This window comes from Phalacrocorax carbo, chromosome 1 (assembly GCF_963921805.1).
Source record: "Phalacrocorax carbo chromosome 1, bPhaCar2.1, whole genome shotgun sequence".
Taxonomy (NCBI): domain Eukaryota; kingdom Metazoa; phylum Chordata; class Aves; order Suliformes; family Phalacrocoracidae; genus Phalacrocorax; species Phalacrocorax carbo.
In genome coordinates, this window is record NC_087513.1 from 202334922 (window position 1) to 202359411 (window position 24490).

At 37.6% G+C, this 24490-nt stretch overlaps 1 protein-coding gene across 1 annotated transcript in view; it reads right to left on the minus strand.

Annotated features, from left to right (window-relative positions):
• Positions 1 to 24490, minus strand: part of DYNC2H1 (dynein cytoplasmic 2 heavy chain 1) — a 192917-nt gene that overhangs the window by 13874 nt on the left and 154553 nt on the right. Inside the window, exons 84-85 of the mRNA XM_064441295.1 lie at positions 22010 to 22219; positions 19144 to 19233 (exon numbers count right to left, since the gene is read on the minus strand). Of these exons, the coding sequence (XP_064297365.1) occupies positions 19144 to 19233; positions 22010 to 22219 (300 nt within the window). The remainder of the gene's footprint in view (positions 1 to 19143; positions 19234 to 22009; positions 22220 to 24490) is intronic.

A 24490-nucleotide genomic window follows, 5' to 3' on the forward strand; every position in this document is an offset into this window, starting at 1 on the left:
AGAAGGAAAACAAAGAATACTGAAGTTATTGCCTGATTTTTCAACATTTTGAGTTAATGTGAGTTTGTCAATTATTAATGAAAAATGTTTGTGTGAATATACTGTAACCTCAAAGATTAATATAAATTTCAATTATTTGAAACTGTTAAACAGAAAATTAACACCATTTAAAAGTATAAAGAAAACCAGCAGTATATGTGTAATGTGACTCATCCATTCTAAATAAACTTCTGTTCCATTTCTTGTACAGTGCAGCTCACTTTGTACAATGAAACTTTTATCAAGTTTCTATTGTTCTGTTGAAACCCTAGTTCACCTTCACTAACAGGAGAGTTTAAGTTTCCATCAAAGTGGATGTTATTACTATCTTTGCTTTACTAAGCTGAGGCAAATAACTGCATTTCTTTCAAGTATGCTTTTAAGATCATTCTTTTGTGTCAGCTGCATATTAAATTAAAGAAACACGTGATTTTCAATCTGCAGTAAGATTTTTTATAAGTACTTACCAACAATTTTTTGAAAGTATCTCTTAGTACTAGGTTGATGTTGCCATTTTTAGAGTATTATTTTGAGACATGGATTTCTGATAAGATAAAAACTGGCCTCTGTTATATTTGGTAATAAATGAAACTAGTAGACGTGGGGGGAATAACTGACCTCAATTATCCTTACAGAACACATGCCCCAGCCTACTTCTTTCACTCTGTCTAACATGCAGCTATGAAGCCTGTTATTAGGAGCAGCAAGCTTGGAATCTCCCATCAATGCAATGCATTATGTACCAACATAATAAAAGAGGCACACATTCAGACAAGATGATCTCCAGAGGTCCCTTCCAACCCCTACCATTCTGTGATTCTGTGGTTCCACCTTGTAATCTCAATAAACCATGTGTCTTGAGTAATGAAATCTGAGTTTGATCCTCAAAAGTCTAACAATCTCAGACTAAAGAATTTGTTATTTTCCGACGAGTTATTTAGGTACCTGAGTGGTTATGCAAGAGTCCGCACTCAAAATCCTATGTTTTGGAACTTTTATATTGTACGTCTTTGGTACAATTTCTTTACATGTTATAGTCACAGTCCTGACTATGGTACTGTAGTATAAATATTACGTTACTGTATAATCTAGTCTATAAGTAGCTGCAAGCCATATGCTTCTGCACAGAAATATTAATGCTTAATACTAATCCAGAAAATAATCAGAGACTAAGATTCCACATGCTGTCACTAAACAGAGAAAGACAAACCACGCTCCTTTCTAAATATCAACTACTAGAAGATTATGAAATTACTCTAGTCACTGAATAAAAAATCTTGGTAGCTACACTCTCATTGCACATTGCACCTGCCAGGCATCCATATCTTGTTTAAAAAGTACTTTACTGTATTCTTTGAACTGCTGACAGACAAATAATTCCATAAAAGCATCTTGGAAGTGACAAAATAATCCGAAACATAAGTAAATATCACTCTGTGAATTTTATTTTGTCAGTGTGTCAGACACATCTCCATAATGTTTCCACCCTGTTCAAACATTTAATCGGTGATCTTTTTATCTGTCACATCACTGATTATGAGCCCTCAACCCAAATGATTATGAATCAGTTAGGAGACTTTTGCTTTCCATTTTCATTAGCTAAATGTACACAGTTAATGACTCTTGTCTGCATGATTCTTTTAATGACTTTACATAACAGTCTCTTTTATCATATAGCAGTAACTCTGCATTCTGTTTAGGACAGATTTTGTCAATTGTTTTGTGTAATAAAAGTAGACACAATCTTTTCAACTTGTATTTAATATAATCATTCTATTGCTGTCATCAAATAAACTGTTAATGTAACTGCTAAAGAGAAACACTGTCAGGAACATAAATGGTTATATTCCACTCAATTAAAAGACCAGTATGGGTGATATTAATTCTGAACTCATATAATTAAGTAGCGTTAGGAAATACACAATAAGAAAAACTTCCATTAGATCACAAAAGCGAAGTTTGTAATTGCTTGTACTGCTCTACATAAAGCTGAAAACATAGCTCACTCACAGCTGTTTACTAAATAATTTAATATTTAAATGCAATAAAAATGATATGAAAATCTATTTTACAAGACAAGCGTAAAAAATTCCCTTACGCTTATTCTCCTTTTTGTCTTATATGACCACATGGCAGCATGTTAGTGAAGTGCTACAGTCCCAAAAAACAACAACACTCTATTAAATGGATAATTTGTCACTACCGCTGCCATAATGCTTGGAAGAGATCAGGTCTTGAAGGGAAGGAAGTTTAAGCTAAGCTGTAGAAAGACTGAAGCGATGTTTCTTGGAAAGGAGAAATCCTGTAACATGTTAGCTATATCATCTTCATTTCCCTCTCCTATCCTGACTCCAATAAAAACATACATTGATTTCATTTGTCAATGTAATGCAAACTGTTTGACTTCTTATTGATCTTGGATGGCCATATAGCATTTCAGTCTGAAGGGCCTTCTTCCATCACCAACTCAGTAGAAAACTTTGCCCTTCCTGCCAGGTAGGCCAAAATAATCCATGAATTTGTCACTTGCCAGTTGGGTTACAGTGAGAAGACTACCGTCAGATCCAAGATGGTGCCATATCTAGCTACTTGTCTCTTTGTGGCTCAGGCCAATACACATGCTCTCCCAACTCCCCCCTCATTCCTGCCTCCCATAACATGGCCTTTAACATGTTTGCTGCAATTCAGGATTTGTTTTCCTTCTTCAAAACAGCTAATAGTCAAGATGTAAACTCACGAAAAGCAGACTTCTGTGTATGAATTAATGATACATCTTTGGTTAGATATGGCAGCTTTAGCATCTGGGAAAAGGCATATGAAAGCTGAAATGGCGTACAACTTATAAAAATAAATTCACATTATAACAATAATTGCTATTTTACCAATAATGTGGCCTACAAGTCCAAATAACCTAACACTAAAACTATTTATATTACAAAATAAAATAATCTATCATACACCCTTCTGTTCATTTCAATGCTTCATTATTTCAATACTTCCTGCATCTTTCTTATTACAACAAAACTAGAAATTTAAGTGTGAACTGTCCATGAGAGATTAATTTAGCACATGATGATTATAAATACAATATCAAGAATTATCAGCAATACCCAAAATGCTTGCAAAGCAATTCCTAGCAGGATATTTCAAAACTTCAATTAATGTGAGGTTTTGTTTGGTATAATCAAAGGATTGTTTTGGTTGGGTTTTTTTTTATATAAAAATAAATCTCTAAGTGTGATCTCAGGTGGTTCAAATACATTTTTTTCATGTATCTTAACATCCAAGAAGCATCTATTCCATTTTCAGAGAGAAGCCTTCCTTATCTTCTATAATCCCAAAGCAAACTGAGCACCTCATATTAAACAGTGGAAGGAATAAACAGGCTGCCAGATTTTCACATTATCATTTATACAGTTTCAGGATCACGGGACTCTACAATGAATCAAGTACTTTTCCTTCACCTGTTTTAATTGATTCCAAATGTATTATCTTCTATTGTGCTTCTCCCTTGGTGTGGTCCCAGAAGAGAACTTTTATTGAAAGAGAAAATCATATACATCACTACAGAACTGATTTCATTTCTGTGCCTAGATGGAAAACTGTATTCAGTGTTATATGAATATGCAGCCAGAAACCACAGAGTGCAATTCTGTTTTTCCACTACTTTTAGAGGGATTCAAAGTTATTAGGCAAAAAAAAAAAAAGTAGGGCTTTGGAAAAGTCTGAGAGCAAACGATGGTGAGTAGCACTGCTAGGGGAGTAAGTACTCAGGTAACCAGAGTTTAGATTAAGCAAAGGCCAACTGAGCAATTATGCTAGAGTCCTGTTTTCCTCACAGTGCAGCAGCTGTTCCATAGGTGTGCTCCTAAGCATTGGCATTCAGTGGTAAATGCCAGCAGAGGTAATTGTGTTACACTGCAAAGAAATGAAATAGAGGTAATTTTTCTGGCATTGAGCATAGAGAGGGTAACACACAGATTCTCAGGAGCAACTGGCATACAACAATTCGCTCCCTTGTGGTTATTTTTTTGTATGTGCTACTATTCTTGAGATAGTTAGCCTTTATTAAGTGAACATGTGAATATTGCAGTATTTCAGGTATACAAAAAGGTGTTGGCACATACCATCTTTCAACTGGTAAATCACACAGGAATTTGATTTGGAATTTTATTTTTGTTTTAAAATAGTCCCTTCCCTTCTTCCCCTCCCCTCCCCTCCCCTCCCCTCCCCTCCCCTCCCCTCCCCTCCCCTCCCCTCCCCTCCCCTCCCCTCCCCTCCCCTCCCCTTCCTCCTTTCCTTTCCTTTCCTTTCCTTTCCTTTCCTTTCCTTTCCTTTCCTTTCCTTTCCTTTCCTTTCCTTTCCTTTCCTTTCCTTTCCTTTCCTTTCCTTTCCTTTCCTTTCCTTTCCTTTCCTTTCCTTTCCTTTCCTTTCCTTTCCTTTCCTTTCCTTCCCTTCCCTTCCCCTTCCCCTTCCCCTTCCCCTTCCCCTTCCCCTTCCCCTTCCCCTTCCCCTTCCCCTTCCCCTTCCCCTTCCCCTTCCCCTTCCCCTTCCCCTTCCCCTTCCCCTTCCCCTTCCCCTTCCCCTTTCCCTTTCCCTTTCCCTTTCCCTTCCCCTTCCCCTTCCCCTTTCCCTTTCCCTTTCCCTTTCCCTTTCCCTTTCCCTTTCCCTTTCCCTTTCCCTTTCCCTTTCCCTTTCCCTTTCCCTTTCCCTTTCCCTTTCCCTTTCCCTTTCCCTTTCCCTTTCCCTTTCCCTTTCCCTTCCCAAACTCCTGGTTACTGCTTTAAATAAAATAGTATTATTTTTTTAATTCAGTTTGACATTCCTCATAAACTCCGTTTGTTCAAGAAGTCTGAATACTAACACAATAGCACAGTGTTAAGAGCATAAAAATTCTGAGTCCATTAGCATCAACATGCTAGCTAACAATGTGCCAGAAGCAGATGTGCAGTAAGGCATAGCTGAGGGAAGCATTAGCAAATATGATCTCATTCCAGTTACTGTATTAATTTATTTTTATCAAAACAGGAACTTAACTTTCCATGAATTTCTGTTTCGTACATCTAATGAGGATACCAGAATGATGCTGCTGCATAAGACCTGCAACACCACACTGACAAGTTTGTGATTCATGTATGCCAAAATTATTCAGATATTTCCTGAATGATCGCTAAACACGGAATCCAGTTAGACAACACTCTTATACTTCATGCCTTCTGGTCTTTTCTTTCTCCACAAGTAAGTACAACAGTTACTAGGTGCTAGATTGCATTTCACAGAATCACAGAATCCCAGGTTGGAAGGGACCTCAGGGATCATCTAGTCCAACCTCTCTAGGAAGAGCACAGCCTAGACAAGATGGCCCAGAACCCTGTCCAGACGAATCTTGAAGGTGTCCAGTGTGGCCGAGTCAACCACTTCCCTGGGGAGATTATTCCTGACTGTCCTGACTGTGAAAGATTTCCCTCTCGTGTCCAGTCAGAATCTCCACAAGAGCAACTTGTGTCCATTCCCCCTTGTCCTCTCCATGTGACTCCGTGTAAAAAGGGAGTCTCCATCATCTTTGTAGCTACCCCTTAAGTACTGGTACGTGGTGATGAGATGCCCTCTGAGCCTCCTTTTCTCAAGGCTGAACAAACCCAGTTCTCCCAGCCTATCCTCATATGGCAGCTTCCCAGTCCTTTGATCATCTTGGTGGCCCTTCTCTGGACCCCTTCCAGCCTGCCCACATCCTTTTTGTATATATCCATTTGCAGTTGTGTAGAGTATAACTGGGTAAGGAAGTATAAGAGCTGGAACTATTCCTTGGTAGAATCAGAAACTACAAAATGTGCAGAGCAAAGGGGACAAAAATTCAAAGAAACTTCAGTGTCCTCTCCTTCTGAAAGAGATTATGGTCCTGCTTCCCACCTCCGATGGTAAGAAGTTGCAGGGCAGGGAAAACAGTAGCGTGGCACATAATATTAATTTGCAGATAACAGACACGACTGCCTACCATAATCCTTGGACAAAGTCAGGACTACATCAGACATAATTTCTTTCCATGTGCTCTGGAGTAATATATAGTGTATGTATATTGTATATTGTGCTGGGGTGACTACACAGGGGTAGAGAATACTCAACATATTATGCACTAGTAATGATGGGATGCACCACAGTAATTTGTTTTGTAGTGCCAGCTTGAAGGCTATATTACTATAAGGAGAGCCAACAGAGAACTGCTTACTTTGCTATGGCTCATTTTCTCTGGTCAACATCCCATGAGATACAGAACTTCCATTAAGCATCTCCCTCACAGTCCTCGTTCCTCTTCTGAAAGAAGAGGAAGACCCCTTGGACTGCAGTCATCAGTCTCTCCCTTTTTTTCTCTTTTTTTTTTTAACTGTTTACTAGTCATTTACTTTGTGTTAACACCTTCCCTTGAGGCTGTCAAAATTCAGAGAAAATCTCTCAGCCCTGCCTGTGTCACAGAACTCTTCTCCATTAGCAACTCTTACGGCTTTGCCTCTCAGATATGCATCAAAGTTTATCAAGCCCGCTATAGCAATCTAATCAGAATTTTTTTAACTCTTGGTGTACATATCCCAAAATATATCACAATGAAAAGGCAAAGAGGGAAATCTATTTTTCTACAAGGAAAAGGAGATCACAGAATGGAAACAGTGGCTGGTCCAACACCAGTCTAAATGAAGGAACTATGAGTGCATGGCCATGTCTGTGACATGGCACCCTGGGACACACCACACTGGCTCGTCCTAAAGCTACTTATACTCCATTGAACAGAACAGTGCAACATGGGATTACTGCTCAGACTATCAAATGGTTTGTTCAACAAAGCATAACTTTGTGCAGACATGGAAATTAAGTTTTTTTTTAAAATTGATGTAACAAGCTGGTATGGATTGTTGTTTGTTCCTACATAGTAAAGCCAAGGTATTTAAAGTGAAGCTACCTCAGGTCCAGTATATGAGCTCTTTGAAGCCCATAAAACCTTTCTTTAAGCTAGAAAGGAAAATTTTTTATTGTGACCAACCCTAAAAGAACAGCACATCATCAAGACTGTAGGTCTCTTTCAGATGTCCTTTGTCCTTGAAGGCTAAAAGAGTGTTGAAGAGTAGCAGCATGGCTACTCTTGAAGGAAGCTTCATTCAAACCTGTTCTCAGGAAGTAACCAAGAGAAAGAGAAAAGAGACATTATGGAGTAATTTAGGAAAAGAATATTGCAGATTTTTTAAACAGCACACTTTTTAATTTTATTTTTAAATGCATTTCTGTTTTCCTTTTTTCAGACACAATTGTTTTAGTTTTAAAATTATGTTACAGAAGTAATTTATTCATAAAATTAAATATTTGGCAGCAATAGTATCTATGTCATTCTGATACCTACTGCATGAAATTTTAAATTATCCTACAGTACCATGGAGAATCATGGAATAACTAGGATTGGAAGGCCTCTGGAGATCTTCTAGTCCAACTCCCCACCCTCAAAGAAGGGTCAGCCTGGAGTAGGTTGCTCAAGGGTTTATTCGATGATATTTTAAATATCTCGAATGATAGAGATTCCACAACCTTCCTGAGCCACCTGTTCCAGTGTCTGACCACCCTCAATATGATTTTTTCCTTCCAAAAGTCTAACCAGAGTTCCCCTTCTTGTAATGTGTGTCTGTTTTCTCCTGGCTGATCTTAGTACGTGCTACTATGTATGTCTAAGCAATACATGAAACATTGAAAATTTTCAGGGCTTAGAAATAGATATATCACTACTGAATATCTAACATTTAAGAGAGAATTACTACACTGAAGTAGTACAAATGAAATGCATATTCATTAGAGCACATCTGACCCAAAAGGTATAGTGAAGAAGTTCTAAATTATGAAATTATAGAAATTAGGTTGGAAGGGACCTCTGAAAGTCATCTGATCCAACTGCAGCCCAGAGTAGAGCCAAATTCAATGACAGTTTAGGTTTCTCAGGGCATTGCCTACTCTAGTTCTGTATATGTCCAAAAGAGGAGATTCCACAAACCGCTCTGGGCAACCTGGGCAATGTATTTTTTTGACTGACCAGCCAAAAACTGGGCAAGTGCTTCAGATGTGGTCTCAAAAGTGCAGAATATGAAGAAATAATAACTCCCTTTGACCTTTTATAAGTTCATTAAGAATTTCACTTTTCTATAGTATTGTGATATCATGGGTGACATACATTTTTAACAAATTTGCAGCTAGTAAGCAACACTATTTTATTTTTATTATTCTAGTAATATCTTACTGTATTTTTTACTCAATGGATTCTTCTCTTGATATATTCAAACCATCAATTTTGACTTTCTCAGTTTGATAAGAATAAAATACATGAATACACATGACAATAAATCTTTTTTCTAGCTTGATAATCTACATATCTGAATAATGAACAATATTTGGCTCAGTTCTAAATTATTCACTGCATTCTGCCTGATATGTAAAAAACTTTATTTGATTAAATTTATCATATGGGATCAGAAAATATTAGAAATTACACTGAAAATGGTAATTATAGAGAACCTATAATAAAATATATTGCATGTGTAAGGAAAAGCATACACAACACTGTACAACAGTACAAACCTGATGGGAATTTTGCAAATGAAGCTCAGATGTACAGAACAGGTTCCTCATTGGATCATGATTCTCTTAGTACAAAGTGACTATGTGGAACAATATAAAAATATCACTGCCTGCAAATGGCTCTTGTGCATTCTCCTCCATTTAAGGGTACACATTCTAATTAAGTTGCTATTTATAGTATCCAGCTGAATACACTGGGAAACGTGCTATAGAGCAGGAGGGTATTTATCCTTCCGCCTTTAAGCATTATTTTGTGCCTAAAATAGGGATCTAAGCTTCCTATCACTCTTAAGAACTCTTCCCCTTTGACTCAAGGTTCTGCGGGTTTTTTTTTCCTCAATTATGTACCTTGCTGAACATTTAGAGTCAAAGACCCCACCAAGAACTCTACTAAGACCAAAAAAACCCCCAAAACCCCAAACCAGAATGCCACTGTGTTTACTCCGATTTTAAAATACAGTCATGACAACAGAGTTGCTGAGTGCACCTGCATCCTGCACCGACTGCTTTATTTGAAGGTGAATTTCCAAAACTACTGCATGCACAACAGATAAACAAGGATTTAGTCAAGAATTACTCTCATGAAGCTTTTTCTTACAAACTAAATTTGAGATGACAGCTCTGAAACTTTAACAGCTCTGAAAATTTAAATCTTTTTTTTACAGGAGTACAATATGAAACTATGTTGTCATTTCAAATTCAGTTATATGGAATCTCCTTCAAAGAAAGATAGGTCAACATACTATACCTCTGCCTTCACCCAAAAGAAATGCCAAAATATGGCTGATTAGGGATGATGCTTGCTTGTGAAATGGCCTTATTTTTAATACGTATCTACAAATGCTATTTGAGGGATAGTTAATCATGTTACAATTGGTCTTGATCAATTAAAATCTCAAATCAAGAGATGAAATATTTTGTAAACTATTTCACCAAGCCAGTTCCTACCAAAATATCTACATTTCAAAACAGAACCATGATCACATCAAGTTACTTTAGTTACAAAGGTGTCTTATTACTCTAAGAAGTTTATTTCTCTGTATGCATGTATGACTAGGAAATTAAAATTATAAATTAAACAGTAAGTTTTTTAATAGATTGCTAATTATTAGTTGACACAATATTTGTGTCAATATAGTGGTAATCAGACGAGCAAGTTACTGCAACAGAGTTGTCTAGAATAAAGGAAAGCAAGTTGATGGAATGTATCTGCAAATTGGTGTATTACCATGTGCTGCAGCCTTCTCATTTACTAATGGCTGGAACGTAAAATTACCAGTGTCTTTGACATCATAACACAAGAAGACTCATTTTCATATGCAAATGTAATAGCATCCTTTTCTACCACTTGTACTATAATTAACCTTTTCTTGCTTGAGCTTTTGTCAGACAGGACTAGCCAGTTTACTCTGCTTTCTCTTTTGCAGACAGCTTTGTCCATGATATAGGAAAGACATACAATAAACCCAAAATTATTAGAAACCGAGCAAGCTACTGCTTACATTTTAACAATTTAAATGCATACAGTTTATTAATATCTTATCATTGTATCTTTTTAGATTTCTTCCTGTATTGTGGGAATGTATCTTGTCACTTAAAGAGAAAAATCAATGAATGCTGACTATTTTATTAGATTAAATGAAGTATATCAACTACAGCTTTAAATCTTATATAATACATGGTACAGTTTCTCGTAACTTACAGAGAATATAAATACTAACTTGTATTCATAGAAGAAATACAGAACACTAAATCTAGTTCTTTTAAATTTAAACTGAGGTTAGAAAAAAAGATAATTTTATTTAAAACAAGTTAATTTCTCAGAAAGTGCATAGCGACAATGACCTGGGTCTGTCTTCTTTTTTTATGCAACACTTATAAAAATTGTTTTATGAGTGATCACCTTCTTCAGTCAATATCCTACAATCAGAGAGCTGAACAACTGGTTAGTGGTATGATAAAGGATGCTGCTGAAACTCTTGCTTACAAGGTAGCATTTAATAAGTAAAAAAGAACAGCCATTCTCACCAAACATGCTTAGAATTCTGTGAATTTAATCAACAGGAGTTGAATTCTATTGAAACAGATTACATTTCAAAACATTTAAGGATGACGTTTATAGAAAAGCCTATAACTTGCATATAAACTTCATCGGGATTAAGCTTCAACAACTCACAATGAAGCCAAACAGAATACAAGTCAAGATATCTTTCATTTTCCAATACTGTTCTTTAAAAAAAGTTTTTCAAGCATAAAGCAAATTGTTTTCCCAAAACTTGAGATAATCCTTGCTCATTGACAACCAAAAAAATATTTCTATTTAAAATTGCAAAGTTTGCAGATGTAGTGTGAAAACCCACTGTATTCTGCAGGAAAAAGGATCATTTCACTACAATAAATAGTGATTTCAGTACCTCTGGAAAGTAAAGTCTTGAACTGGTGCACAAAAAAAAGAAAACTTAAGGAATCCTTCCGCCTCAGGCACCCATGCATGAACACAGCTTTCTGTAAGTCACAAGAGTACACAAACTGCAAGCATAAAAAATGTTTCAGCTTCTGCTTTAGCTTCCTTGTAAGCTAGACCTTATTTCAGTGGACAACTCCTATGACCTGTGCAAGTCTGATACTTTCATCTTACATTCCATGTGGCATCATGTTTGGACGGTGTATCTTCATAAATCGCTACTACTCTATACTAGCCACTACTTAATTAATGCAATGCAACTGAAACAGTGATTAAAAAGGGACATATGACAGTTGGATCAATCAGAGCTCCAAATTTGCCTATTACATGAGAGCCAAAGAAAAATTCTACGTTTTTATCATAGCACTTGTAAATTTCCAATTTCTACCAAGCGGTTATCACTTCGATAAAAGGTCTTGGAAGCGATATCCTGGCTGACAAATTCTGAACAAAAATGAAATCATGCTGCAATGTGATGAGAGCTGTGGCAGACAATTAAGGTTTAGTTGCATAGCAAATAATCTTATGCTGCAGTTGTATTTTTGTTTTGATATTCATGACAGCTGAAGAGGAGGCACCAAGAAAAGGAACAGGAAAACGCTAATTCTTCAGAATAAGGTGGATTCTTCAAAGCATTCTGAACTTTGAATTAAAATAATTATATGGGGGGATTTAAACCACAACATTTTAATGAATTTTTGTGCTTTAATATTAGAATACTACATCTGAAGCATTCTGCACTGCACAGCTACCTAGATAACAGCTGTTCAGATAGAGAGTGATGAGAGGAACATGAGAGGTGGGGAATGCAGCCAACCTAATCCATCTGAATCAGCTACTCCTAAGACCATAAAACACAAACCATTAAGCTATTGTCCCTGCTGCAAAACCTCCTAAAGCAATCTATCAGAAAAAACTCTGAAATGCCATGCAAACTAAGTGGGATTACTACTTAAAGGGGTATAGGACTTCTCATGGAGTGTCCAAGTGGGTGATTTTAGGGACTAAACATGACAATTCTCAGATTGTACAATATTTATTATGGGATATGTAGGGGAAGGACCAAAGGTGGGGAAAGGTGGTTGGGATATGAACAAGAATGGGAAAACAGACAGGTATAAAAAGGAAGTTTGTGTGTAGGGAGACTGCTGGTCAGCACACTTTGGCCAACCTTGTACCCAATCACCAGTGTGTCGTATCCTCATCTTAAGCTCTATTTTTAGTTATTTTTGTGTGCAAGTGTGCTCTCCATGTGGGGGAAGGGAATCCACTAGCACCAGCCAGCAAGAGGATAAGAGGTCTGGGAGCTTTATGCGGCAGACTCAGACACCAGAAGCAAGACAGTGGAGAGACTAAAAATCAGCAAGACTTGTGAAGGGTATTTTCCTTGAGCAGTAAACTGCTGGAATAAGACAGGGCTATTCATGCTGTCTGTGTTTATGCAGCTACCTGTAAAAGTACTGTCCTCCTCTGTCTGTTAGCCTGTGTGTGGCTGGCTGTGTCTGTACAGAGTATGTATGCGTGCCTATTTTGTGATTCACTCCACCTCTGCTTCTCAGATTATATGTGCATATCATCTACTGTTGCATTAAGACTGATTTATAGGCTGGCCCTCACAGTTCTTTAATTCAGTGAAAAGTCAGAGGACTTGACTTTCTTGGCTTTCTAAGAGCAGACTTTCTGCCTGTTACCAGTGAATGCAAATTGAACCTCTTTGCCTAGATGCCTTGGGTGTGAAGGAAGAATCCTGTGTCTCCTATTCCCAGAAGGTTTTCTAGTAGCTTCAGCATGCAATTTATAGGAGTTCAAACCTCATATACCTTGGGTGCCCAATCTACCTTTCTGGGGAGCTGATTGTTGAAACAGAGGAATAGTAAGGGTTCCAAAACAGGAACAAAGTCATTCTACTTCAAATAGTAAAAGAATAGTAAAAATCTTATACTAAGGGGTCAAACTGTCAAACTGGAAATATAGTTTTTCTGCCCTAGATTTCACTCAGGATGGGAGGGGACAAGAGGTAACAGCATTCCAGAGAAATACATAGAGGTGTCTGATAAAATATGAAATATAAAATTTTTTATATACTGTACTTCATTGATACACACACATTTTCAACAAAAACTTTCATAACTTATGCAAATAAAAACTTTCAGTATTCATAAACATTTCCTTGATTAGAACTCTGAAAGTAGTGTTTATGATTTTGAGGTTGAACAGTTTTCATTTTCAGTGTATGCTGTAAGTCTTTACCAGCTGTCTGATGAAAGAGCTATCCAAAGGAAGAACGGTTTTACAGATGACTTAAAAGCAGCTCCATCCAAATGAATGAAATAAAAATTTTAATTTAAAATATAAGGTGACATTGGAGTAAAAGGGTTTGGGTATTTTTTTTTGTAAGAAGTGAAATTAAACTCCTTATTTAGTTAATGTGGGAACAAACAGTAAGTTCCAATTTGTAGACCTGAAACATTTTTTCAAAGTTGATATTCATCTGACATTTGCCGGGGCTGATGTTCTGCCTCTTAATAGCTGTAGTTCTGGGTCTCTCTCTTTCACTCCTGCTGGTATCCATAGCCATGGGAAGACACTATCTACAGACTGGGATGGACTTACGTTCTATTATACACTGATGTATATTTATTGCTGAGCTATAATCATGTACGGCGAGAGAGGGGAACCACAGAACACATTTAAGATGCCACCATGAAGGAACTGGGAGTATAAGGACCAAGAATTACCACCAACACAAAGACCTACAATGATTCATAAGCTTCATATCTTAACATTGATAGCAAATAAATCACTACAGACACAGAAGCTGAAACACAGTATTGTAATGTTCAATGTCAGCATTGCTAATTGAAAGTACTCAGGACTCTTCATCTTAGAAGTATGTTCAACACACAGAATTTTTGTTTCAATTTAAAGCAAAAGCTAACATCCAAATATCTGAACTTCCACCTGGGAAGAAATCACGTATTTCCATCAGCTCTGTCACCACAACATAATACTCAGCAAAACACGGCTCTGTTGCATTTTGCATATACTGATTTGTTCACACTTTAAGTGGGCAAATTGCCTTTTTTTATTTTGCTTTTAATGAGTGAATTCAGACCTGAGAAAATCCAACACCTGTTCTTTTTCTGTCCGTTGTTGTGTAATGCTCTCAGAACATCTTTACACTTCTATAAATTCTGCTATAATTATTCTGCCAGCTGGCCTATATTTTGGGTTCCTCCCCATCCCCATTAAATCTTTGTAACAAAGCAGTTGCTTTTATTATTTTCTGCACTGGCAGCAAACATCTTGACAAGGCAGCTTTTAACTAATAACCTAAGTATAGACTTACTGCCTCCTTCCTAGATGCAATTTTTCAGTACAATTTTGATGTTTCTATGTCTTCTGTGTGCCACTTGAAAAATACCTAAATCAAGCCTGGCTCAAACAGTAAAAGCAGAAGTCAATATCTTACGGTGAATGAAACAGGTGGACGCATAAGTAAATATCAAAAAAACATTATGATGGAGTTGGTCATATAAACTAAACCAATCCAAAATACGACTGTTACTGAAATATAAATCTGATGATAATTTTCAGAGTTCTAAGAAAATCTTTATTGAAGCTTTTATTGAATTTCTGAATACTAAATGTATAATTAACTAATGATAAATTACCTTTATGAAGTCAATAATGAAAAATCACAAAAAGGAGAGTTAATTAAAAAATGATCAAACCTAATAATCTGTCACAACTTTCTATTGTCACTAATAAATAAATTAACACAATTTAAGGCTTAAGGATACAGTAAACATCTACGATTAAGCTCTGCCTTAATAATCTGTCCCTCTCCTACAGTAAATGTTTAAAATTGTACATGTTTTCTTCATAATAACTTTATATAAAAATGAGTAATTCAAATATACAATATTGTAAGCAGTTTGAAAAATGTAAAAGGAAGGTTACTATCATGGTAACATAATGCAGCACATCTGTCAATAGTTGACTAGAGTAATATACGAAGATAAAAACTTTTTAAATATGCTTGGTTGAAAATCATAGAATCATAGAATCGTTAAGGTTGAAAAAGACCCTTAAGATCATCGAGTCCAACCGCTAACCTATCACTGCCAAGTCCACCACTAAACCATATCCTCAAGCACCACATCTACCCTTCTTTTAAATACCTCCAGGGATGGAGACTCAACTACCTCCCTGGGCAGCCTGTTCCAATGTCTGACAACCCTTTCGGTGAAGAAGTTTTTCCTAATATCCAGTCTAAACCTCACTTGACACAGCCTGAGGCCATTTCCTCTCGTCCTATCGCTACTTGGCAGAAGAGACAAACACCCACCTCACTACCACCTCTTTCAGGTAGCTGTAGAGAGCAAGAAGGTCTCCCCTCAGCCTCCTCTTCTCCAGGTTAAACAACCCCAGCTCCCTCAGCCACTCCTCATAAGATCTGATCTCCAGACCCTTCACCATCTTCATTGCCCTTCTCTGGACACGCTCCAGCAGCTCAATGTCCTTCTTGTAGGGAGGGGCCCAAAACTGAACACAGTACTCGAGGTGCGGCCTCACCGGTGTCACCTCCCTGGTCCTGCTGGCCACACTATTCCTGATACAAGCCAGGATGCCATTGGCTGCCTTGGCCACCTGAGCATACTGCTGGCTTATGTTCAGCCAGCTGTCAACCAACACCCCCAGATCCTTTTCCTCCAGGCAGCTCTCCAGCCACTCCTCCCCAAGCCTGTAGCGCTGCATGGGGTTGTGACAAAAGTGCAGGACCTGGCACTTGGCCTTGTTGAATCTCATACCGTTGGCTCCGGCCCAACGATCCAGCTTGTCGGGGTGCCTCTGTAAGTCCTTCCTGCCCTCCAGCAGATCTGGAGGTGCACTCAATCCCCTCATCCAGATCATCAGTGAAGATATTGAACAGGACCGGCCCCAACACTGAGCCCTGGGGAACACCACTTGTGACTGGCCGCTAATTGGATTTGACTCCATTCAGCACCGCTCTCTGGGCTCGGCCATCCAGCCAGCTTTTAAACCAGAGCAGAGTGCACTTGTCCAAGCCGTGAGCACCCAGCTTCTCCAGGAGAATGATTTCCCACAAGACGACAGGACCCATCAGTAAACAGGGCATATTGCTTCCCATTTTCTGACAGTTTGTTATAGAGTGGGGCTTCTTCAGCACGTGTCACCTCCTCCTCTGGTAATAATCCAAAATCTTTGCTTTCTGGCCAGTCCATAATCACTTCCAAGATTCCTAGGCAACAGGGGTTTCCTATTTGAGCCCGCTGGGTGATCAGTGCAACCCATCTATTCCATGTAGCATCAGTTGCATGATGTGTAGAGGGGACCTTTGCTTTGAACATCCAGCCCAGCACTGGCAGTCGGGGTGCCAGGAGCAACTGTGCTTCAGTACCAACCACTTCTGAAGCAGCTCGAACCCCTCCATATGCTGCCAATATCTCTTTTTCAGTCAGAGCATAGTGGGCTTTGGACCCTCTGTATCCCCCGACTCCAAAACCCTAGGGGTTGACCTTGGGTCTCCCCATGTGCTTTCTGCCAAAGGCTCCAGGTAGGGCCATTCTCCCCGGCTGCAGTGTAGAGCACATTTTTTACATCTTGTCCTGCCCGGCCTGGCCCAAGAGCGACTGCATGAACTATTTCTTGTTTAATCTGTTCAAAGGCTTGTCGTTACTCAGGACCCCATTGGAAATCATTCTTCCGGGTCACTTGATAGAGAGGGCTTACGATCAGACTATAATCTGGAATAGGCATTCTCCAAAAACCCACAACCCCTAAAAAAGCTTGTGTTTCCTTTTTGCTAGTTGGTGGAGACGTAGCTGCTATTTTGTTGATCACATCCTTTGGGATCTGGTGATATCCATCTTGCCATTTGATTCCTAAGAACTGGGTCTCTTGTGCGGGTCCCTTCCCCTTACTTTGTTTTATGGCAAAACCAGCTTTCAGAAGGATTTCAATTATTTTCTCTCCTTTCTCAAAAACTTCTTCCGCTGTGTTGCCCCACACAATGATGTCATCGATGTATTGAAGGTGTTTGGTAGCTTCTTTCTGTTCCAGCACAGTCTGAATCAGTCCATGGCAAATGGTAGGACTGTGTTTCCACCCCTGGGGCAGTTGATTCCAGGTGTAATGGACACCCCTCCATGTGAAAGCAAACTGTGGCCTGCACTCTGCTGCCAGAGGGATTGAGAAGAATGCATTAGCGATATCAACTGTGGCACACCACTTGGCTGCCTTTGACTCCAGTTCATATTGAAGTTCTAGCATGTCTGGCACGGCAGCACTCAACGGTGGAGTGACTTCGTTCAGGCCATGATAGTCTATGGTTAGCCTCCACTCTCCATTAGACTTCCACAGTGGCCATATGGGACTGTTAAAGGGTGAGTGGGTCTTACTGATGACTCCTTGGCTCCTCAGTTGGTGAATGAGTTCATGGATGGGGATCAGAGAGTCTCTGTTGGTGCGATATTGCCACCGGCGCACTGTTGTGGTGGCAATTGGCACCTGTTGTTCTTTGACCCTCAGCAACCCCACAACAGAAAGGTCCTTTGAGAGGCCAGGCAAGGTAGACACCTGTTTAGTTTCCTCTGTCTCCAAGGCAGCTACACCAAAAGCCCACTTGTACCCTTTTGGGTCCTTGAAATACCCTCTCCTGAGATAGTCTATGCCAAGGATGCACGGAGACTCGGGGCCAGTCACAATGGGGTGCTTTTGCCACTCATTCCCAGTTAGGCTCACTTCGGCCTCCAAGTCAGTTAGCTCTTGGGATCCCCCTGTCACTCCAGCAATGCTGATGGGTTCTGCCCCTATATAGTTTGATGGCATTAAGGTGCACTGTGCGCCGGTGTCCGCTAAAGCAGTATACTCCTCTGGGGCTGATGTGCCAGGTCATTGGATCCACACAGTCCGGTAAACCCGGTTATCCCTTTCCTTTACCTGGCTGGAGGCAGGGCCACTCCAGCTCTCTTAGCTGTGCCCCCTCCCCTCCCACCTTCTTGTGCACCCAGCAGAGCATGGGAAGCTAGAAAAGTCCTTGACTAGTACAAGCACTACCCAGCAACAACTAACACATCGGTGTGTTATCAACATTATTTTCATACTAAGTCCAAAGCACAGCACTATGCCAGCTGCAGTGAAGAAAATCAACTCTATCCCAGCTATAGACCACGACGTCCCCTCAAATTTTCCTTCTGAATCTGATAGTCAACATTAATGTTCACAGAAATCTTCTTCGTAGCCAACTGGACAAGACTGTGTTAACCAAGGTCAAAACCAGCAGCTTTCTATTTCTTGCCTGGAGGTAATAAAAGATCTGTCCATCCTAAAGAAACCTTCCTTGCCAGAAGGTTCTCACAATTTCCTCTATATGTATCCAACATGACAAAATCTGTTTCCTTAAATACTAATTCATTTACATAAATGACTTTTTTTGGTCTGCCTATTATCTTAAATATACCTCTTCCGTTAATCAAAGTATAGACAGATTTACCTTAACTAAAAATTTTCTTCTTCACTGTCAGACTTTAGATTGACAGAGCCATTGTCAGACTCTGCACCTTCTATCACAGCCCCTTGTAAACCTGGAGAATGCAGATGTTTTCTTTATTTGCTTCAAAGACTATTTATTTCTACATTACCTCTATTAGAATTGCTTCACTTTATCTCTTTTTATGTGTCTCTTTACCAGATTAAAGAGTGTGTTTTGACTTACATGTAAAGATTCATCTGAGTAAATAAATCTGTGTTTTCCCCCACAGTTCATCAGAAAGACTAATGACTAAAATAAAAAATGTAAACATTACTGTATTTAAAGTTACTGACTTCAAACTGCTCAGTCTGCTGTCTTCATATTTCTTATCTATCTTTAAATTTTTACATGCCTTTTCACACACCTAAAACTCTTTGGGACTTGAGTTTGGAAAAGGCTACTGTAGTGCAATTCACACAATATACCATGTCATTGAACACCAGCATACTGAGGTAAAATTACTCTTCAAAATTACCTGTATAGCAACTGCTCGAGCTACAAGACTTCTAAGATACTGTAAAGGATCTTCTGGACCTTCCCACTTGGTTTGCCATGCGAGGGGACACTGAAATAAAAATATATTTACTGAAAGTATTCATTTCAAAACCATCATCATTACATTTCAAGCTAGCAATTTCAATGAAATTAAATAATCTAGAGATCAAATATATCTACAAAGAAAAAAGGCAACAGAAGTAATATAATGATCAAAGCATACAACCACTAATAGAAAGGTCATATTCCTGCAAATTCTTTATGTGGCCCACAGAGATACAGTACTGAAGGAGAACTTATAAGAACCTCTGCTATTTAACAAGGGAACATCAGTGGGTTCCACAAACACTTCAAAAAGGCCTGTGTTGATTCTTTCTTGGAAAGCCACAATGCCGTCTTTCAAATGTAGCCAGAGGTTCCCACTCCTTTGCTGCTGCCTCCTTACACTTGAACATGCAGTTGTGTGGCTCTGTGGTGAAGTGAATCTGGTACAATTCTTCCACATGATCATTCTATCATCATCTTAAAGTGTTTATAGAACAACACCTGAGAATAAAATCCTGCAAGCCATCCCCATACAAATTTCTCATTGACGTCAAAAAGGCTTAAAAGACCTTCTGTTAGATTTTGTCCTTATAAAATAAGAATAAAAATATTAATTATACCTACTCCACAGGAATCTGTACAGCATGCTGAAATTGACCCTGCAAGATTCTCCTACTTAAGTGAAAGAGAATTGATATAAATCATTACCTGGGGAATATTGCACAATAATGAGGAGGCTGAGCAGAATCAACAGTTTATACTGTTTAACATTTACGGTTGCATTTTCAAGGTTTACAATCTAATAGCATGTATGCTGAACAGATTTTCAAAATCTGATCACAGAAGTTTGTAAGAAAAAGTATCTTTCAAAGTAAATACTCCATGTGTACCTTTTATAGATAAAATCCAGAAATATATGGATTGCTGGACACTAATTAATAATGAATTGCATAAACTAGAACATGTACAAGACAAGAAAGCACAGGGTTTTTTGAAAACTTGTTGTTTCTGAAACTATTATCCTTGCATTTTTGCAGACTCTTGCTAGATATGCATTTACAGGCAGCTCACCAATCTACCATTTAGAAAGCATTCACCTAATGTTGCTAGTGTATCACTCTAAATTACTCTAGGTTTAAAGTAATAGCTTAGCTAATTGTTAGTATGGAAGCATATTTCAGATGTATACTAACATATCAATTTTGCACAAATAAGGCACATTGCTGAAACCATTAGAAATCATATATTTCTTGAGTTTCACATTTCTATTGGTAAAGTAGCAGCGTCATCAGGTGTTGCTTTCAAAATGTAACTTTTTAAAAATAATCCTTTGTTACATAATGTGTGACCACACTAAATTAAACAGGGTGTACAGAAAATACATGAAACTAATCACTTTGAGATGATAAATATGGCGAGGTTTAGCTGCCATGCCAAGAGCATAGACTTGGTCTCTCTGGAGGGCTGCTGAAAAGATTGCTTTATGGTCACAGTCCAATAAAGTGATCTGTGTCAGGCTAAGTGTGTAAGTAAGTAAGCAGAGGAAATGCAGAAGAAACACACTGTTCAATATATCAGGAAGCACTGAAGTGCTGTTTGTGAGAGGTAAAAATGCACAGAATCTTTAAGTACATTTTTCTGACAGTGATCAGCTTCATAGCTCCTGCTGCTTCCAGCTTAAGCACACAAGCAAGCCACACTCTCTTGCTCAGTACCAAGAAATATAACTATAAATACTCAACAATGTCCATTACATGTATCATTTGCATTCACTATGACTGTTACTTAGCACCAATTTCTAACACACAATCAAAACGTGTTTAAAAAGGCAATGAGACTGCTAACATGAAAATGTTAATTTATTCTAATTGTACTGCAATTTTGCTAATAAATGTTGTCTTGTAAATCTGAAAAGACAAAGAATTTAATTATTGTTTTAATTAGAAATTTGATAGATGAATAAATACATAACAATCTTTTTAACAGTACTTGATCCTCACATGAAGATAAACAAGATGTTAATAGGAATTATTGTTCATTGTAGGGCCAATCTCAATATCTATACGTTAGCGTCAACACAATTTATCAATTGCCGCAGGTGAAACAAAACCATGAGTTTCATGTCAATGTTTGGCTGTCTTTGGAATCCAATTATCCAGCTATTAATGACAGACCACATAAATTTGCAGTCACTAATTGTACCAGTTTATAAACATGCTCAGTTTGATGCCAGAAAACATGGAAAAAGTACATGTACAAATTCTGTTTGTTTTTCTCATATATCAGAAATATAGGGTGAGATGATAGGTTGATATGATAGGTACAGCTTGTCTGGTGTGATATGGCAATAACCCGTAATGAATAAATGTAGAAAGCAAATTGTGATTACAATTGCAGTAAAACTTACATTTTAAAAACTGTAAAAATGAAGAAAAGGGACAGATAGACATGTTCTACTGGCTAATGTATTTGACCTATCTAGCACGATTTGGTATTTGAAATGGAAATACTATTCCACAACTCCTAATCTTACCAGATTTGTACTTAAGTGAAAGCTTGATGAAAGTATAATATATTCAGAAGCTTCTGCACGTAATTGAAGCAACATTTTTCTGTGTTTTCATTCCAGAGAACATGTTTCTGTTTTTTAGAGTAACTACCAATAAAAGAACTCCATTTTAGAGTCTCTATCAATAAGAGAACTTAGAGCAAATGGTGACATGAAAATATATATCAGAGTTTTTTTCAGTTTCATAGTTTTTTCATTGCTTATAATGTAAATTCATGACAAAATTACTTACCTTCTGATTTAGCAGAGCACTTGCTAGGCTTTGTACTTCAGAACTCAGTAATGAGGTACCTCTGATAACTTTGCTTAAAGAAGCAAGTGATTGATGGACACTTTGCACAAGGCGAATGGCATTGAATTGTTCCAGAGTAATGAATGATAAGATTGGAGATCCTTGTTGCTCCACAGGAGGAGACACCTTCTGATGAATCAGGTTACAATTCTAAAAAAGAACACATGAGGTCCAGTTCATAAACTCAGGGAAACTACTATGTTATTCTTTGTTTAATTCATAATATTTCATATGACCTTGTTAGCTTTGAAGTAATTCAGATATCCCCCCTTTTCTGATACTGGATTAAAACTATAATGATACATTCAGTATTGTCTGCAAGACGTTCAATAAGGGGACCACTCTTCTGAGACAACTCTGTCTACCTAGTTACTTCAAAAGTATTGGAATTTCTGAAAAATCTTCACTTTGCTGAATCACTGCTTTTAGTATTTGTGTTAATGTGTCAATATAAAAAGCAGTAGCGTACTCAGTGTAACAAGATTGTATTGGGTACTATAAACCATGCTGCCAGATATAGCTCTTGCTTTGATAAGACTAGTTCAACCTGGAAGCAAATTAAATACAAAAAAATAATAAATACGAAATAAATATAATATTACATGTAAATCATGAGTAACTCAGACTCTGAGAGGGACTGCTGCTCTCACATTGACCTTTTTATTACTTACTTCCATTCCATTACAGCCACTGGAAATCCAAATTTATTCAATAATTTCAAGAGATGGTATCATTTTGCAAACCTTAATTTATTTCATAAATGTATGTTAGCATGTGTTCTGAAACTACCAACCTGACATGAGACAAGATGCTGCACTGAATCCGGTTATGGAATTTAAACCTTTATTGGAAAATTATACAAGGCACAAGTGCAAAAAGAAAACCCTAGCCTTTGGGAATAAAATGTTCTCCTATTTCAATTCCCAGTAATTTATTAAACGTAGAATCACATTTTACTTTCTCTGAAATACATCTTAAAATAACAAGGAGTTTTAACTTTTTTCAGATCACACAGCATGTCTCTTCGTAATCTTTCCTAGGCACTGTAAGTTTTTCAGAACTTTCACGTATTTTTCATTTCAAGCTCATACTGCACTCAACTACGAAGCAAAAATATGAGAAAAACTAAGTGAAAGGGTAATACAGATAATTTGGTTTATGACTGACAGAAAAATGAAGGATAAGGTCTTCCCTCCCACTTTATCAAAAAGGTATACAACAAAGTTACTTACTGTTCAAAATGTAAGAAACATACAGTATTTAGAAATGTTATGTTTTGTATTTTGTCTTTGCATGTATCTTGAAATCACAGTACCTGTTTCACTTCAATTTTTCTGAGACCATAGTTTGTTGAGCATATATAAAATGGAATGTAAAACTAACACAAGCTACATGATAATTTCTTACTGGAGTATTTAACTGCACAAAAAAGGAAGAACAAAGACATTGCAACTTGCAGGCTTTGCTCAGTCTTTCACATATAATGTCTTAATTCACAAAAAACTTACTGAAGGAGAAGGCCTCTAAGTTCCTCAATACTGCCCTTTACATAACAGTCTCCTATGAATTGCATATTCATTTCATCAGTCTTTTTAATGCTTTATCCTGAGAATTTGTTAAAACAACCCATCTGTCATTTTTATGGGAAAATTAAACATGAATACTGATATCAGCTTATATATTTAATGTTCTATTACATTCCCTTAAAATCCATTATGTATATAACTCACATCAGTTTTAAAAATATCCTCATGACCTGCTTAGGAATTAAGATGAAGAACTGCTGAAGCACTGAGTGCTTTCCCTAATCATAAGAAATTGAAGACAGGTTCTAATCTTTAACATTAAATACTGTATTATGCTACCAATATTAAATCAGGTGTATTTTGAGACTTTGATCATTTTCCTTCTTTCACTTCTGTACTGGTTACTATCTCAGTACAATATAAGACTTCATACAGTCTCATGTAAGCTGCTCCAGAGCTTTTCTGCATTACCTTCCTAAACTGAAGCTTTTTGAATCTCCCAATATGTTCTGAAAACTGCCCCCATAGAAATATAACAAATATAACGAAAGTTAACTCATATACCTCCACTAGTTCTGCATTTGATCCAAAATTCAGTTCTGGTGGTAGTGGTGAGTTTTAGAAACCTCCATTGACCTTTTGATGTACCTATTCTGCCTTCTCCCTCGAATCTCTCTGCCTGTTCTTTTAGATATTAGCCTCTCATTGTTTATTACACAAATTATTCATTGTTGAAAATATGAGAAGGAATGACCCTATATTTCTGCTTCACTGATTTTCCTTGGTGAAAACAACATTGCTCTTTTGTTAAAGCTGAGGTTCCTAATTTTTTAGATAAAAGAGCAACAACCCATTAATTTTCAAAACTACTTTTGGAATTGTCTTGCGGCATTAT